At 43.6% G+C, this 16312-nt stretch overlaps 1 protein-coding gene across 1 annotated transcript in view; it reads right to left on the bottom strand.

Moving 5' to 3' along the window:
- Positions 1-322: 322 nt before the first annotated feature.
- The window catches only part of gpc1b (glypican 1b), a 134149-nt gene continuing 118159 nt past the window's right edge, over positions 323-16312 (bottom strand). The window contains exons 6-11 of the mRNA XM_084058331.1: positions 15189-15354; positions 14437-14567; positions 9292-9411; positions 8266-8399; positions 7294-7469; positions 323-5423 (exon numbers count right to left, since the gene is read on the bottom strand). Coding sequence (XP_083914457.1) covers positions 5212-5423; positions 7294-7469; positions 8266-8399; positions 9292-9411; positions 14437-14567; positions 15189-15354 — 939 coding nt within the window. The 3' untranslated portion in view covers positions 323-5211. The remainder of the gene's footprint in view (positions 5424-7293; positions 7470-8265; positions 8400-9291; positions 9412-14436; positions 14568-15188; positions 15355-16312) is intronic.

The following is a 16312-nucleotide window of genomic DNA, read 5'->3' as shown; positions in this document are numbered from 1 at the left end:
CCTGCTGTCCAGGCTTTGAGCCGAAGTCTCCCAGACTAAGTAACTAGGTACTCAAGTATCTGGGGACCCCCATGTAACCCCCCCAAGTACCCTTGAGAGTCCCCGGACCCCACTTTGGGAACCACTGGTTTATAGAAATTCAATTTGTATCAAGTAGACCTCTCAGAAGTGATATTACAGTGAGATCACTTATGGATTTTTATTTAATCTCTCTCTCTGCGCATTCGCGCGCGCACGCACGCACGCACGCACGCACGCACGCACGCACGCACGCACACACACACACACACACACAGCCTTAAATAAAGTGGACACCGACATCTTGAAAATCTTACAATGTATATAATTGACACAAGATTCCAGGAACAAACAACAGCAAATGACACATACTGTATTTTTCAACCTCTTCCTGGTGTTTATCGTTAACATAAACACTAAACTCCCCGGTTTTCTGATAACAAAAAAAAAACAAAGACAAAAAAACAAATCAAAAAAAGACTTTTTTTCTTTTTCTTTCATAAATCGGCACCTTTCAGGAAATGCCAGCCACATTCAACTCAGTGTAAAATCATCTGTAAATGCTGATCTGGGATCAGTTTGGTGTCCCCCCCCCCCAACCCCCCCCCCAAACCTACTGAGTGACAGGAGGGATGGGGAGCAGGCACTGACGTCAGAGCAGTGCCTTATGGAGCTTCTTTTCTCCTGCTCCGTGACCCATGTGTGGGGGGGGGGGCTATTGGTACTCAGGGGCCTGTGTGTGTGTGTGTGTGTGTGTGTGTGTGTGTGTGTGTGTGTGTGTGTACACACTTGTATTACTATACACTAGTCCATACCCGTGGGGGTATATGCGCACATGATCTGGCAACCCGGGAGGCAGTTCGTCCCATAGGTCGCGGAGCCATCCCACAGCTAGGCAGTCGTAGCCATGGCTTTATGGTTTTAAAGAAAACATTCTTTGTTGTGTTTTGTTTTTAGCTATCGGTTTACAATTAGGAACAGTTCAATTTCAATTTCAATTCAATTCAATTCAATTCAATTCAATTCAATTCAATTCAACAGTTACAGGTTGGAGTTAGGGGTTAGGATTAGACATTTAGAGGTTTAGGTTTAGTGTTGGAGCTTTATTTACACTTTATTTACACTTTCCGGTATAGTTAAGAATGTCTAAAAATGTCAAAATTGGCGTTCTCAAAATCGTTGTCATAAAATGTAAATGTCCTCACAAGTATAGTAATACAAACGTGTGTGTGTGTGTGTGTGTGTGTGTGTGTGTGTGTGTGCATAATGCTTTGTTTTCACCACAGTCAAACAGGAGGCATCCTACTGGTCCATTATATCTTATCTGCATACACACATCTCCAATCAATAGTGGTCTCTGGAAGGTGTTGACTCACCTATCGATCGACCATCTTTGCGATGTCTTTGTGCAGACAATGCCATTTATTGGCCTCATAAAAGTGCAGCGTTTAAAAAAAACAAAGTAAGGGGGGGAGGGGGGGGGGGTTTCTTTGGACAACAAACTAAATGAGATTAAAAGGTGGAGGCGTATAGGGCAGTGGTTCTCATACTCTTTTATTTTATATTTCAAGGATCCCCAGATTGATTATGCATTAGGCCAACGGAACCCCCATAACTCTAGAGAGAGTTACAGACTTGCAAGGGTCCATTTGGTTCCTAATGATCGATCATTTATCTGGGGACCAGTGTTGCCAGATTCTGTGAGAGAAACAAGCAACCAGGTCTAGGAAAACCAGCCCAAAAGAAGCGACTATGGGCCTCATGAGCACTTTAACATACATCAGCTATTTGAAAATAGCAGATCTACAAGCTCACAACGCGTCGCGATGCGACGGGTTGTGAGCTTGTAGATCGGCTATTTTCAAATAAAATCTTGTAGGGAAATTATAATAAACAGATCTGGCAACCCTGACCGGGGACCTTACTGGAACCCCCCCTCAAGGACCCCCCATGGGGGGACCGCGGCCGGACCCCACTTTTTGAGAACCACTGGCGTTAAGAGAAAGAGGGAGTGGGGGAAGAAGAAGTGTTTTTTGAGAGGGGGGGGGGGGGGGGGGGGTTGTGCAAATTTCGGCCGAGGACATTGCGATGGCATAGCCATTGAAAGTGAAAGTCGTGAGTTGCTAAGTCGTCTTTGAATTGGAATGTCACCATTGGGGGGGGGGGGGGGGGTCGGGGTAATTTTTTCCCCCCATTCTCTATATAAAGCGCGATTGATCTTTTTTCACATTCAGAACCAGCATCAGAATTCACAATCACATTTCTGTTTCATTATTTCCTTTAAAAAAAAAAAACGATGCTTCATGGGAGTGTGAACTTACGTTTGTTTTCGTTTTTAATCATCACCCCGACCCTGAACAAGGTGTCAAAGGCAGTCACAGGCAAATCTCTAAACCAGGAACCGACACACACACACACATACACACACGCACACACGCTCACATGCTCACACACGCTCGCACAAACACGCGCAACCATCCATCATTAAAGCACTATAAAGAAATAATTGTAATCAAAATAACCTGGCAGCACGTCGTGACGATAAGCCACGTTCACCCTTCTGAACATTTTCTACAACTGTCTGTCACCCACAAGAGATTTGTTTTTTTTTCCTAAAGACCATGAGTGGCTCTACGATAATAATCCAGTCATTAAATTCCGATCAAATGTATTGACATAACTGTACGTAATGGCGGGAGGTTCCAGTGCACAGCTGAGCCCTATGCTAGGTACATTTAAAACGGAATCGAGCTCCGATTTTCCCCGCATTCCTCCTCATCTCTAGCTTTTCAATGTCAAGTGCGGAATTGACAAGCACCGATTATATAAACACAGATGCTCCGGGGGACTTTAGCGTATTGAAATTTCCATTTAGCAAAAGGCCATAACTTTTAATAACCCCGCCATTGTTGTGAGCTGAATAGCATTTCATTCGTATAATGGGCAGTCGGTTCAATGCAATACATTTCAATACTGTCTTCACCACCCAATCAATCAGGATTTATAGGCCTCTCTCTCCTCTTGCTCTCGCTCTTTCTCTCACACAAAGATGCGTGCGCGCGTACGCGCGGCTTTTGCACATTCGCGCGCGCACCACACTTTTTTTTACACATGCACACACGCGCTCATAATCACCATCCCACCCTCCTACACAAAAGCCTTCTCAAAACACGAGAACCTTGACATTTCTTTGAACTAGCGGCTGAGACGCAGGTTTTTTCCTCCCAGCGAGGTTCTCAGTCAGCGCCGCGGCGTGCCTCTCGCTCCCACAACATACAGTAAGGTCGATTCATAATGAAGCACTGTGTCATTGTCACGTTGCCTTTGCTGTCATGTAAAGAAAAAAAAGCGATCGCTTTTGAAGGTCATTACAGCTGATGGAGGCAGGAAGGGCAGGGGGTGGGGATGGAGGGGGGGGGCGGCCAGACACTGAGGCACTGAGACAGAGGAGGGAGAGGAAAAATGGAAGCGGGAGATGGATATGTGTTTCCAGATCAGGACAAAAAAAGAGAGAGAGAGAGAGAGAGAAAAAAAAAGGAAAAAGCCACAAGACAATATAGCGTATACAGCGACATATGTGTGGCAGGTGACGACAAACTGTCTAAAAAAAGCTCGGTTTCGTTTCTTCTGTAAAACATGGGAGAAGCCGTCAGAAGCAGGTAATACAGTCTGCGATAAACAAGTGGTTATAAGTGCAGTGCTCCCCTGTGGTGGTTGGCTTTTTATATATATATATATATATATATCACATGTTACTGCAAAAGACAAAAATATATCACCCCGTTCGCCGGCCGCGATCGCGACGCTAATTTTAGGAGCATTGAACCTTAGCGGGAGGGGTGGGGGGGTGAGCTCGTGAAATGGCACACCGACGACGCTGTGCATACATTCGCTTCGCGCCGCCGCTGCGCGCACGTAGAGCGAATAGGCAAAACGAGGACAACGTGGCAGCCGCCGTCGCGGGGATGGAACGGCACATTTTCATGTCTTTTTTTCACCCCCACCCACCCCCGCGGACATTTTATAACGGGGTCACACCCCTCCTTTTCTGTGTCGTCTCCCATACTGTGCTCTCTCTATAGTGGGATGGTGGTGTCATGGCCCAGCATGTGTTCCCGTTCACACACCAGACTCCCTCACACCTGATCCCACACAGCCGGCGGGGCCCGGAGAAAACAGATCAGCTCTATGGAGGGGAAGGGATGGAGCGGGTTGGAAGAGGGGTCAAATTACTCCCCACAGTGGAGGATCATGTCTGTGTGAATGTGATCGCGGCTATTATTACAGCTTACATGATGAAACGGGGCAGAGAAAAGTGCTGACGCGGGAGCGCTCTCACCCCTCTCTGTGGGAGTGTGTACTTTTGTGTGTGTGTGGTGTGTGTGTGTGTGTGTGTGTGTGTGTGTGTGTGTGTGTGTGTGTGTGTGTGTGTGTGTGTGTGTGTGTGTGTGTAATAATGTTGTGGGTTTAACGTGTTTAAGAGGGTCTTACCCAAAAGCCCTGCAGTTCCAGATTATCCTTTAAACTCATCAATAGTTTATTTCATTTGAGTTTGCGGTTTGTGTACTTTTTTTTCTATAAATATTGGGGGAGTGGCGAAGCCACTGTTCGGGGAGTATATTTTTCCTCAGTTACTAACAAATAAATAATCGGAACTGAACACAAACACTATTTGAAAAGGAGTGGAATAACAAATGATTTGGCTCAGCGCAACTGTGACGCGTAGCCACCCCCTCCCTCCCCCACGCCACCCCCAGTTCCCCCCTGCCCTGTCCCAGCCCTCTATACGGTGTCAACACCCACCATATTGTTAGCTCCATAGCTTTTACACGTCTTAGGTACAGATATTATTTCAGAGAACCCAAACACCAGAAACAAAAAAAAACATTATGAAAAATGCAGAAAAGACCAGCTCTAACGGTGTCATAATAATAGCAAAGAAATAAAAAGTACAAGAACAGAATGTAAAAGATCTATGAATACTTTTTTGTTGCTCCATTTTGCCCTTGTTTTCCGAGCCCAAACGGAAGTCCATCCATGTAAATTTTGTGTTTTGTTTTTTTCGTGGTTTCCCTATATTTGTTTTGGCAAAGTAACTAATCCCCGACATCTTGCTCCCTCAGCCGGCCCACGGCCCACCCACCCCCGTGTCCCAAACTCAGTCCCAAATCGGTGTGTTCCCCCCCCTGACGATTATCGCCGGAGCAGTAAAATGACCGGTGAGAGGAGGTAGATGGCGATGCACGGCAGGTTCTGGTTGCCTCCTCCTGCGGCTTTCACCACCTTCTTGTTCTCTGGGGGATACGCGTACACTTTGGGCGTGCTCGGGGTGATGAGGCGCGGACCCCCCCGGGGGCAAATGTCATCTCCGCATATTCCACTTCCTGAACCGCTCACGTCGTCGCCTACACACAAAGCACAAAAAGAATACAATAAATTATTGTAACAATCATTTTAATCTTAACACACGGTAAGTACTGTAGGTGAACTACTGTTGGGCCTTTTCCATTCTTTTTTGCTTTCCTTATGGATTCAATTATTTTCATAAACCAGTTTGGACATTCCCAAATGTTCTTATGGCTTGTCGACTTTAATTTGGTCCATGTATGCCTTTCTAATTGTAATCCACACACGTACAGTATAGTTCAGGGGTCTTCAACAGGGGTTCTGGGACCCCTAGCGGGTTCCTGCTTGCTACAGGGTCCGCCAAATCTTCGTGTGGTGGGGAACATTAGTCGAATTATTTTTTTTGGGAGAGTCGTGTAGAGGGAAAAAGAGCAGACCAAGTACAGAGCCAACGGTCAAGTTGACTAAATATTGAGGGTTTAAAGGTTAACCATCTGAAAATACACATTGACTATGAAATCTATGAAAAAGTTTAATCTGCAACACAATGTTATACAATGTAGAGGGGTCCCTGCTTCATCTCTCTCTCAGCTATGGCGTCCTTGGCCTTAAAAAACGTTGGTATAGTTGCTTGAAAAGGGCAGATGTTCTCCAAAGTAAGCCATCTGTGGCTTTTACTACAGAGCTGACGTATACTAATTCAACTGCAAGGTTTCAGGTACAAGAGACCAAATGAGAGGTAGGCAATCAAGGCCCACGGGGCCCCTTAATCCTGATTGCTCTACCCGGAAACCTTCATAACTACAGTAAGAGAATAATAGGTGGCTGTCCAGGTTCCAGACCTGGAACCAAGGATTAGTTTTCCTGTGCCAGTACTCACACAATGGAACTTGATAAGTGACGATGAGTGAGAATAATGCGGTATAAAATCCAACCTCAATTATCCAAAGTGGCATTATGATTGAGGCCAGCACACCTTCGGCTTTATTCTAAAATAGCACTGCCGTTTTAATAGTGACGGGGTGTTTAACAGAGCTAAAGCCCTCCGTTATTCAGTCACAGTAATTTGTTTAATACCATTGGCCCGGCAGCATTTGCATAAAAATCTGTATGAGGGAACATCTTCTGAACACTTCCATATGGAGAGAAAATGTGTTTTGAGTGGCCAAGATATATCTAAGATACATGAGAACCTGTATTTCCCAGGTCCAAAATAAAAATATTTAGCCAGGTTTTGTACATTTTGAAACATACAGTACACATACAACTGGTCTTAGAATGCTACCCCCACCCACTTGCTCCCTCCCCTAATTATATGTTGTTCTGCTACTGGAGCTTTTACCGTTATGTAATATATTGTATGTATTGTATGTCTTACTGATGAATTGAGTACAATGGACCACAATGGAAACAAACTTTTTGCGTTATCCTTTCAGCATAACCTTTGACTGAAAATGTACTGTTAACAATCTTGTTAAGTATTCAACCAATCAATCAATCAATCAATCAATCAATCAATCAATCAATCAATCAATCAATCAATCAATCAATCAACACAGTCAAATCTGGAAGGTTGCAGGTACATTTCTAGAATTAACTTCCCAGCAGTGTTGCCATGTCCGCTTATCATAAGCGATTTTGGGCTTCTTTTTCTGTAAAGCTTGTAAAAATGGATAGTTCCCGGGTTGCTTTTTTTGGCCTTGTTTCCAAAGTGTACTTGCTTATTTAGGCTTGCTTCCAATTTCTTTTCATGAAAATGTTTGATCTACAAGATCGTCTATTTTCAAATAGCCGACACATATAGGTTGAAAGTGCTCATGTGACCAAAGTTGCTTCTTTTTGGGCTTGTTTTCATAGACCTAAGACCTGGTTGCGTATTTCTCTCGCAAAATCTGGCAACACTGCACCCCAGGTGAAATCTGCACTCACTGGTGTCCTGGAAGTCCACGTCGTTGCCATTGAGGGCGTTCTTGAGGCGGTGGGTCATGATCTTTAGCTGCATGATCTGCTGGCGTATGGTCATGTCGGGCTTGGTGATGTCGATCTCCACCTCGGGGTTGTTGATCTGACTCGCTAGGCCGTCGCCCATCACCTCAGGCAGATACCTGGAGAGTGATCATATCATTTCATACTTCACCATCATCCTCATCATCGATACCATAGCCCAGTGGTTCTCAACCTTTTCTGGATCAGAAATAGTCAATAGAGGGTATGCGCATGCTTAAAGTGAATGGCACATCGAGTGGCAAAGCAACATGCAAAGTGAGTTTAACATTGTTTAATGTTGTTTAATGCAATCAGATATGACTTTTCTGTTTGGATGCATGGGCTGTCAAGGCCAGAAAGTATTTTTTTGACACTCAGTAGGCATTCCTGCATAACTTCCGGGTTTTATGATGATGTCACACGCATACCCTCTATTGATTGTGTTGCGGATTGGATCAAAACTCATTTTTCAATGTTTTAAAGACAAAAACACAAAGATTTTTTCCCCCTATCAATTACACACCCTACGGAGACATGGAGATTTTTTAGTTTTTAACGCATTCCTAAGCCAATCATTTTCATGACCGGTGGCGGCTCCAGTAGACATCTTTCCGCCGGTCATCAAAATTATTGCCATAGGAATGCAACAAAAATAAAATAAAATCTCCATGAATTCAAGGCTTCATCGGGTGTGTAATTGATAGAAAATAATAAGTATTTTTTTAAGTGAACTATCCCTTTAAATATTGTTATTTCATCATTAAAATCTTACTGTTTTGCCAATTATTTGGGGGTCCACTCGCGATACCCTCGCGGCCCACTAGTGGGCAGGTTGAGAACCAACTGCCATAGCACACACACACACACACACACAGATAAAGAATGATGAGTGGTGTGTTTAAAGGGACCCCCCACCGTGCACGGTTCATGCCGTTCCAGCACTTGTCCTCGGCTCCCGCTCCGGTGGCCACGCGGTCACTGCAGAGGGCGCCGGGGAGTGACACCCAGTACGGCTGCATGTCCTTCAGCCTCCTGGTCACGTCGAACACCTGCGGAGACACACGCCAAAAGGTTCAACCATAAGACCCCGTCGCCATTCATTATCACCTGCTCTGATAGCATAACACAGCAACGCTCCAAAGGGGATGCATAAACACAACGTAATTAACCCCTTCACACCGGGAACGCATCTGTGTCATTTTAATATTTCTTGGGCTGTTCAAAAAATAGCAGATCTACAAGGTCGTAGCGCGGCACCGAGTGCCGCACTACGAGCTTGTAGATCTGCTATTTTTTTTTTAAATCGTGCAAATGTGTGCAAATGTTTGAATATATATTTTTTAAAGCAAACGTTTTAACTCAAATCTTTCGTTCTGGGGGATTCTACAAATGTCTTCTAAATCCTAACAGTTTTCTGAAACGCCCGTGTTGCTATAATATCAGTGGTTCTCAAACTTTTTCATGTCAAGGACCCCCAAAATTAAATGTCTTTGGCCGCGGACCCCACCCCATCTGAAAATATTTTGTTCCAGGGACCCCCCAGAAGCAAAGAATTGAGTCAAAAATGTTCCCTTAAAAAAAAAAAAAATCAAATATTTGCACAAAATGTTAAAGATCTTTAAAAAAATAGCAGATAACTGATATTTTTGAATAGCCAAAAGTATAAAATAATGGTTATACAGTAGCTAAAAAATGACACAGATGCGTTCCCGGTCCTAACGGGTTAATTCAAGCGCTGGGTCATCCATTTATTTGTCATGTGATTAATTCCTCCATCTATCTCTCCATTATGAACTGCACGACTTAGCTTAATTGGCCGTGCCGGGCGAATAGCTCCTGCATCATAAACTCCCAATGAGACAGAACAGGCCATCAGAGGGTTATAAACAAGACAGATCGAGTCGGGGGGGGTTTGGGGGGGGAGAAGTAACGGTTACTTACCAGTTTCTCCAGTTTGCCCGTGCTGGCTCCCACCCGGTCCTCCACGGTCACTTTCCCCGTCCTGGTCACGTCGTCCGTGGTGCTGGTCCCTCCTCTAGGAGCCCCGCACGCCTGGAACAACTGGAGGAAGAGAGAGGCCGGAGAATCATTGCTCTGTCGGGGTGGAAACCTCATTATGTCCAAAACTGTTACTTTTCAGGATTCATATATATATTTTTTTTTGTCATGAATCCTTTTATTGGAGAATAACAATTTTTACATTCCACCATTAAATATTACAGCTCTCCATAGAGAACAAGACATTGACAACAAAATACAACCCAATATCACAAGATAAAAATAAAATGAGAGAGAACACAAAGAAAAAACTGACCAAAAAACTGACAAATAGAAACACTTACAATATATTACTCCCAACCATCCACCCACCCACCCCCTTACCTAACCCCTACTTGCCTTAGAAATGAATACAAATTCAAAAATAGGTAAAATAGCAGATCTACAAGTTCAAAACGCACGTTTTTAGCTTGTAGATCTGCTATTTTTGACTTTTTTTTGTGACACTGTAGTATGATCAGTAGTGCATTAATAAAAAAAAACAAAAAACAGTTCAAATATGGAGATTTCTGCCCAACAGCGACGCTAATGTGCTATCAAATAAAGTTTTTTTATTGTCACATGCACTCACAATACAGCTGCGGCAACATGGCAGGCAGTGAAGAAGATTAAAGAGTCGAGGAGATTAAAAATAGTCTAAATAACATGGGGAGGAGATTGGATGATGGATGAACAGTGTTGATCAGATCGGACTATATAGGCTCTGACGACAGCTTACTGAAGTTTTCTTCGAAACGGCCAAAAAAAAGTGCGCGCTGTGCTTTATCATCAGTTCCATCTCCCTCCTTCGACTGGACTGGATGAAACTCTAACCATAAGGTTTCAGATTTAACCCATTAAGACCTGAAGCCGATTCTGCAAATGTTTTCTAAATCCTAACAGTTTTTCTGAAAACGTATGTTTCTATATCAGTGGTGGTCAAACCTTTTCATGTCAAAGACCCCAAAAATTATTTGTATTTGGCCGCGGACCGTCATCTCAAAATATTTTGTTCCAGGGACCCCCCAGAAGCAAAGATTTGAGTTAAAAATGTTCGCTTTAAAAGAATATATATATAGAAAGATTTGCACACATTTTCACGATTTTTCAAAAATAGCCAAAGTGTAAAATAATGCTTTTTTAGATCAAATCTTAAAATGACACAGATGCGTCCCGGCTCTTAATGGGTTAAAACTGTCAAATATTGCCTGCAACCATTCGGTATGTAAATGAGCCCCGGTTCTGTATATGATCTTTATGGCCACTGGTGTCAACATGACTGGAATCCAATAGGCCTGAAACTAAGGCTTTGAATAGAATAGCTATAAAGCCATACTTATATGCTGTTAAGGACAAGATGTTATACTCCCTTAGTCCCATTTCGAAGACGTTTGCTGTGCAACCTTATCCATAAGGGCACAAAGGGCCTTTGTGTTGACTTATTGCACACGCCTCCTCAGCCCCCTAGAACCAAGAATGGCGAACGCCACTTGTAGTTTACATTGCCACAGGACTGAAATCACCATATTCCTGTACTAACAGAAGTACAGAGGGGGGGGGGGGGGAATAGTACAGCTAAGCTGATTTCTCTCTCTGGAGGGCTTGTGTTTTGCACTTGTCAAACGAGGGACAACTTGAGCTCGTAGAGAGGCTGTTTTCGGGCGCATGACACCATCGTACGACGAAGCATAAATCAGTCTTAAAGCGACAGTCTCATCCTGTCTGGCCTGTTTTGGGATAGCTCCAAGGCCTTCCCTTTACCTTAAGATATATCATTAAAACATGAATCTGTGCTGATGCCTCCGGTCATGCGTCTTAACCCTTTAAGACCGGGCAACGCTTCCGTGTAGCCACTTTAACCATTGCTTTATACTTTGGCTATTAAAAAATGGCAGATATACAAGCTCATAGCGCGGCACCGAGTGCGCTATGAGCTTGTAGATCTGCTATTTTTGAAAAAAATGTTTTTAAGCGAACTTTTTTTTAACTCAAATATTTGCTTCTGGGGGTCCCTGTGGGTCCCTAGAAGACATTTGTACAACCCCCATGAGCAAATATCTGAGTTACAAATGTTTGCTTTAAAACGTACATATATCCAAAGATTTGCACACACTTTCATGATTTAAAAAAAAAATAGCAGATCTACAAGCTCATAGCGCGGCACTCGGTGCCGCGCTATGAGCTTGTAGATCTGCTATTTTTTTCAATAGCCCCCCAAAAAATCTGAACATGACACAGACGCGTTCCCGGTCTGAATGGGTTAAGTCCCCAGTGCTATGTGGTTTTTATAGCACACAGAATAATAGGTGTAAGAGATATGACATGGACTCCACCTACGTTGCAGTATAGGATTTATGCCACGCCAGCACTCAGCGCGTAATTTGCACATGCATTTTGAATTGAATTCCTCATCATATGGTTTACACCCATATTATGTTGCTGAGGCAATCACACCGACCCCGTCCTGTGTCTTGTGTGATCCTGACGCTCTTATAGGGCAAGTACTTGCGAGTGATGGAATATGTTGGGTTTAGGATTCTGGACGTCAGCAGATTATGTAAGTAGGGGATAATCCGTGCGACACTTGGTGTCCGCCATAACGCTAAACTGGAACATGGACACCAGTTGACCGCTATGGGGGGACCCGCTTAGCACTTCCCCCCCAAGTGGTGAAGATTAGAAGTGGGGAAAGCTGCAGGAAAAAAAAACGATCCTTTCTGCTTGAACCACTACAGGCCTGGAGAGGAGATGCTTCTGCCAGGCACTTGTTTCTTTTTCCACATAAGAGAGCACTTACAGGGGAAGCCTTTGTCTTGGCTCTCTCACTCCCTGCACTGCACTCATCCTCCACCACCACCAGTCCATCACCAAAACAATGGAGCCAGATTTATCATGGCTGCCTCGTGCGTTTAACCCATTAAGGCCTGAGGCCGATTCTACAAAATGTCTTCTAAATCCCAACAGTTTTCTGAAAAAAACGTATGTTTCTATATCAGTGGTGCTCAAACTTTTTCATGTCAAGGACCCCCAAAATGATCTGTATTTGGCCACCGACCCCCATCTCAAAATGTTTTGTTCCAGGGACCCCCCAGAAGCAAAGAACAGAGTTAAAAATGTTCCCTTTAAATCAATATATATTCAAAGATTTGCACACATTTTCACGATTTTTCAAAAATAGCAGATCTACAAGCTCGTAGCGCGGCACTCGGTGCCGCGCTACGAGCTTGTAGATCTGCTATTTTTGAATAGTCAAAGTGTAAATGGGTCTAAATGGGTTAACACTCTCCAGTGGTGGAGGAGGTACTCAGATTTATATTTACTTCTATTTAGAAGTAAGGTCGAAACGGCTTCTAAAGTAAAAGGGTTTCCATAAATACATTTTTATTTTATTAAATATTTGTTTTAAAAATAAATTCATGTTGATATATATATAGCAACAAATAATGTGACTCAGATGCTGTCCTGGATTGAAAGGGAAAAGGTTGTATGGGTAAAAGTATTGGCATCAAAATGTATACTTAAAGTACCAAAGTAAAAGCACTCAAATAAGAAACGAGCAGGGTGCGCTGCCTTTTTGTTATAGTGGGTGCTCAGCTACAGATACAACTAAATAATAAAAAACACCACCTAAGTGGAAAAAGCAGCACTCCAAGGTAAACAATGCGAGACAGCCTCAGATGCACATTCTGCAGGTTAAAAAGTCAACCTGCTCTGAGGAAGACTGAGGCCGAAACGCGTTAGATAGAAGAATAATAAATCAATCAATAAATAAAATAGAAGAATGTACATCTGAGCCTGTCTCGCATCGATTATTTTGGAGTGCTGCTTTTTCCACTTCGGTGGTGTCTTTTGAATAAAAGTCCTCAAATGTTTCAAAATCTTTCGAAAATAGCAGATCTACAAGCTCACAGCGCGTTGCGTTGCGATGCTCTGATCTGATCTTCCACCTTTCTCCAAAACCATGTAGCCTAGATTCATCGTGGCTGCTCGCTCGTGTGCTTTTTTTCAGACTCGCATTAAAAAGGCGTTTCTCATACACCATTAAAACGAGGCAGGAATAGCTTGGCCTGCAGGCTTCGGATGGATGACTCATACAGCACCTCTCTGTTTTAACCCATTAAGACCTGAACCGCATCAGTGTCACTTTAGATGTCTTTGGCTATTCAAAAATAGCAGATATACAAGCTCATAGCGCGGCACCGAGTGCCGCGCTATGAGCTTGTAGATCTGCTATTTTTGAAAAATCTTGAAATTTTTATTTTTTTATTTTTTTCCAAAAACTGTTATGATTTAGATTGTTTTTAAAGAATGGCCTCAGATCTTAATGGGTTAAATGTCTTACGTGGGGGCGGAGCACACAATGCTGTCTGTATCTGCATGAATGAGTGCGAGGGAACTGAATGGAATGAAAGGTGGCCAACGGTATATCAGTGCAGAGTTTGGACGCGCGCCGTGCGTTTGAAGCATCGATCAAAGGTTCACGTCCAGCTCCAGTCATCATCGCCTCTTTTTTATTTATTTGTTTTACCATCTCTATATAATTTTAATGCACAAAAAAACTTTTGTTTTATGTGTCGCAAATGTACTTGCACACATGGACCACAATACAAGTCCCCAGGAGGTTTTTTGTGTCATTCTTTTAGCCTTAAAGGGATAGTTCACCCCCAAAACTACTTTTTTTGCAACGATTAGTCACCCCATGGAGACTTGAATTCAAGGATATTTTTTCGTTTTTGTCGCATTCATGAGTCATTTGATGACCGGCAGCTGTTCCGGTAGGAGACACAAAGAGTGTCCTTTGTGTCTCCTACCGGAACCGCTGCCAAATTATTGGCTTAGGAATGCGACAAAAACAAAAAAATATCCATGAATGCAAGTCTCCACGGGGTGACTAATCGTTAGAAACAAATATTTTTTTTGGGTGAACTATCACTATGCCTTACTGTACCACGTGTGGTATACATTCCGGACTAATAAAGTATTCAATCAATCACAATAAAAAGGCAAATGGGTGTGTTCTGTGTACTGTACGCGCGTCTGTGTTCTCACCTTGCTGTTGACCGAGTCGATGTTCTCCATCATGGCAGACATGGCTTCTGATATGCGGTTGGGAAGGGAGAGAACCACCGTGTCCACACCGGCCGGGGCGTCGAAGCGGGAAGCCACCTGCACCATGGTATCTGCACGCGCACACACACACACACACACACACACACACACACACACACACACACACACAGTCAGCATGGAGGACGCAGGGGACAGTTGGGGGTGTCATATACTGGTGGCAGAATGTAGCGCGGCACCGAGTGCCGCGCTACATTCTGCCACCAGTATATGAGCTTGTATATCTGCTATATAGCGTGTGTGTGTGTGTGTGTGTGTGTGTGTGTGTGTGTGTGTGTGTGTGTGTGTGTGTGTGTGTGTGTGTGTGTGTGTGTGTGTGTGTGTGTGTGTGTGTGTGTGTGTGTGTATGTGTGTGTGCACATTTACCTCCAGGGATCACTAAAGTAAACTAAACGAAAACTAAGCCTGTTCGAACAACTAAAAACTAAATTAAAATAGCAAACCCGCTGTAAAAACTAATGAAAAATGTAAAACCATAATAACCATAACGTGCGCGCATGTGTGTGTGTCTGTGTCTGTGTGTGTGTGTGTGTGTGTGTGTGTGTGTGTGTGTGTGTGTGTGTGTGTGTGTGTGTGTGTGTGTGCGCGCGCGCGTGCGTGCGTGTGTGTGTGTGCGCGCGCGCGTGCGTGTACAGTATGTGTATGTGTACTGTATGTGTGCGCGTGTATGCCACCTGCAAGATGCCTCCATTCAGTGTTGAGGTCGGCCTGGTTGGCCAGGCAGCCCTTCATCACGTTGCTGCAGTAGTTGGTGCAGGGCCTGGCGGAGGCCATGCCGCGGCAGTGAGGGCAGTAAGTCATCCTCATTATGGCGCGCATGCATTCCTGGCTCAGCTGCACCTGGAGACGGGACAAACGACACCGAAATAAACTTACACCCAACCACCTGTTTCATACACTTGTGAACCACAGCATCCATATTGTTGCTGTCGGGGGCAGGAACCTCCTATCTCCATATGCTAACTGTTTGTGTTTTTTTTCCGTAAATGAACGCCCTACTTGATCACACTACAGCGTAGTGTTGATTTCGTCGACTAAAACTGACGAAAACTAAATAAAACGAAATAAAAACTAAGCTATGATGACTAAAGCTATGACTAAATATATTGACAATTTCGTCAACAAATAAAAACTAGACTAAAATGTTAGTGAGGAACTAGTGGAGAAGAGATCCAGTAGAACTAAAAGTCATTTTTATGTTTGGTTGCGCTCGGGTGTTGCGCTCTGAAAATAGCCGATCTATAAGCTCACAACGCGTCGCGCTGCGACGCGTTGTGAGCTTGTAGATCGGCTATTTTCAGCATGCAACCAAGTGTAAAATCAGCCACTACGACACCATCAAGGCCAAAATACATTTTAGTCGACTAAATCAACTGAAGATTTAGTCGACTATAATCTTAGGATATTTAGTCGACTAAAACTAGACTAAAAACGAAAACATTACAGAAGACTAAAATATGACTAAAACTAAATGGAATGTTATTCAAAAGACTATGACTAAAACTAAATCAAAATTTGCTGTCAAAATAAAAACACTGCTACAGCGTCACACAAAAGCATCAAAAGTAGCAGATCCGCAAGCTTTGAGCTTGTAGATCTGCTACTTTTGCCGTTTTTGAATTTGGATCTACAAGCACACAACACGACGCAAGGCACGATGCGTTGTGTGCTTGTAGATTGGCTATTTTGGGCAAAGAGATTTGGCGTAGACAGAAAAACGCTGTCCAAGTACAAATACAACTCAGGTCCAGTTTACTAAGTCCAGAGGGTTTTAAGCGTTTTATTTAGCAAGCATCAA

This window comes from Gymnoscopelus microlampas (genome assembly GCF_963454915.1).
Source record: "Gymnoscopelus microlampas genome assembly, chromosome: 5".
Lineage (NCBI taxonomy): Eukaryota > Metazoa > Chordata > Actinopteri > Myctophiformes > Myctophidae > Gymnoscopelus > Gymnoscopelus microlampas.
The sequence above is the reverse complement of the archived record's forward strand: the minus strand, read 5'-3'. Positions and strand labels throughout refer to the sequence as shown.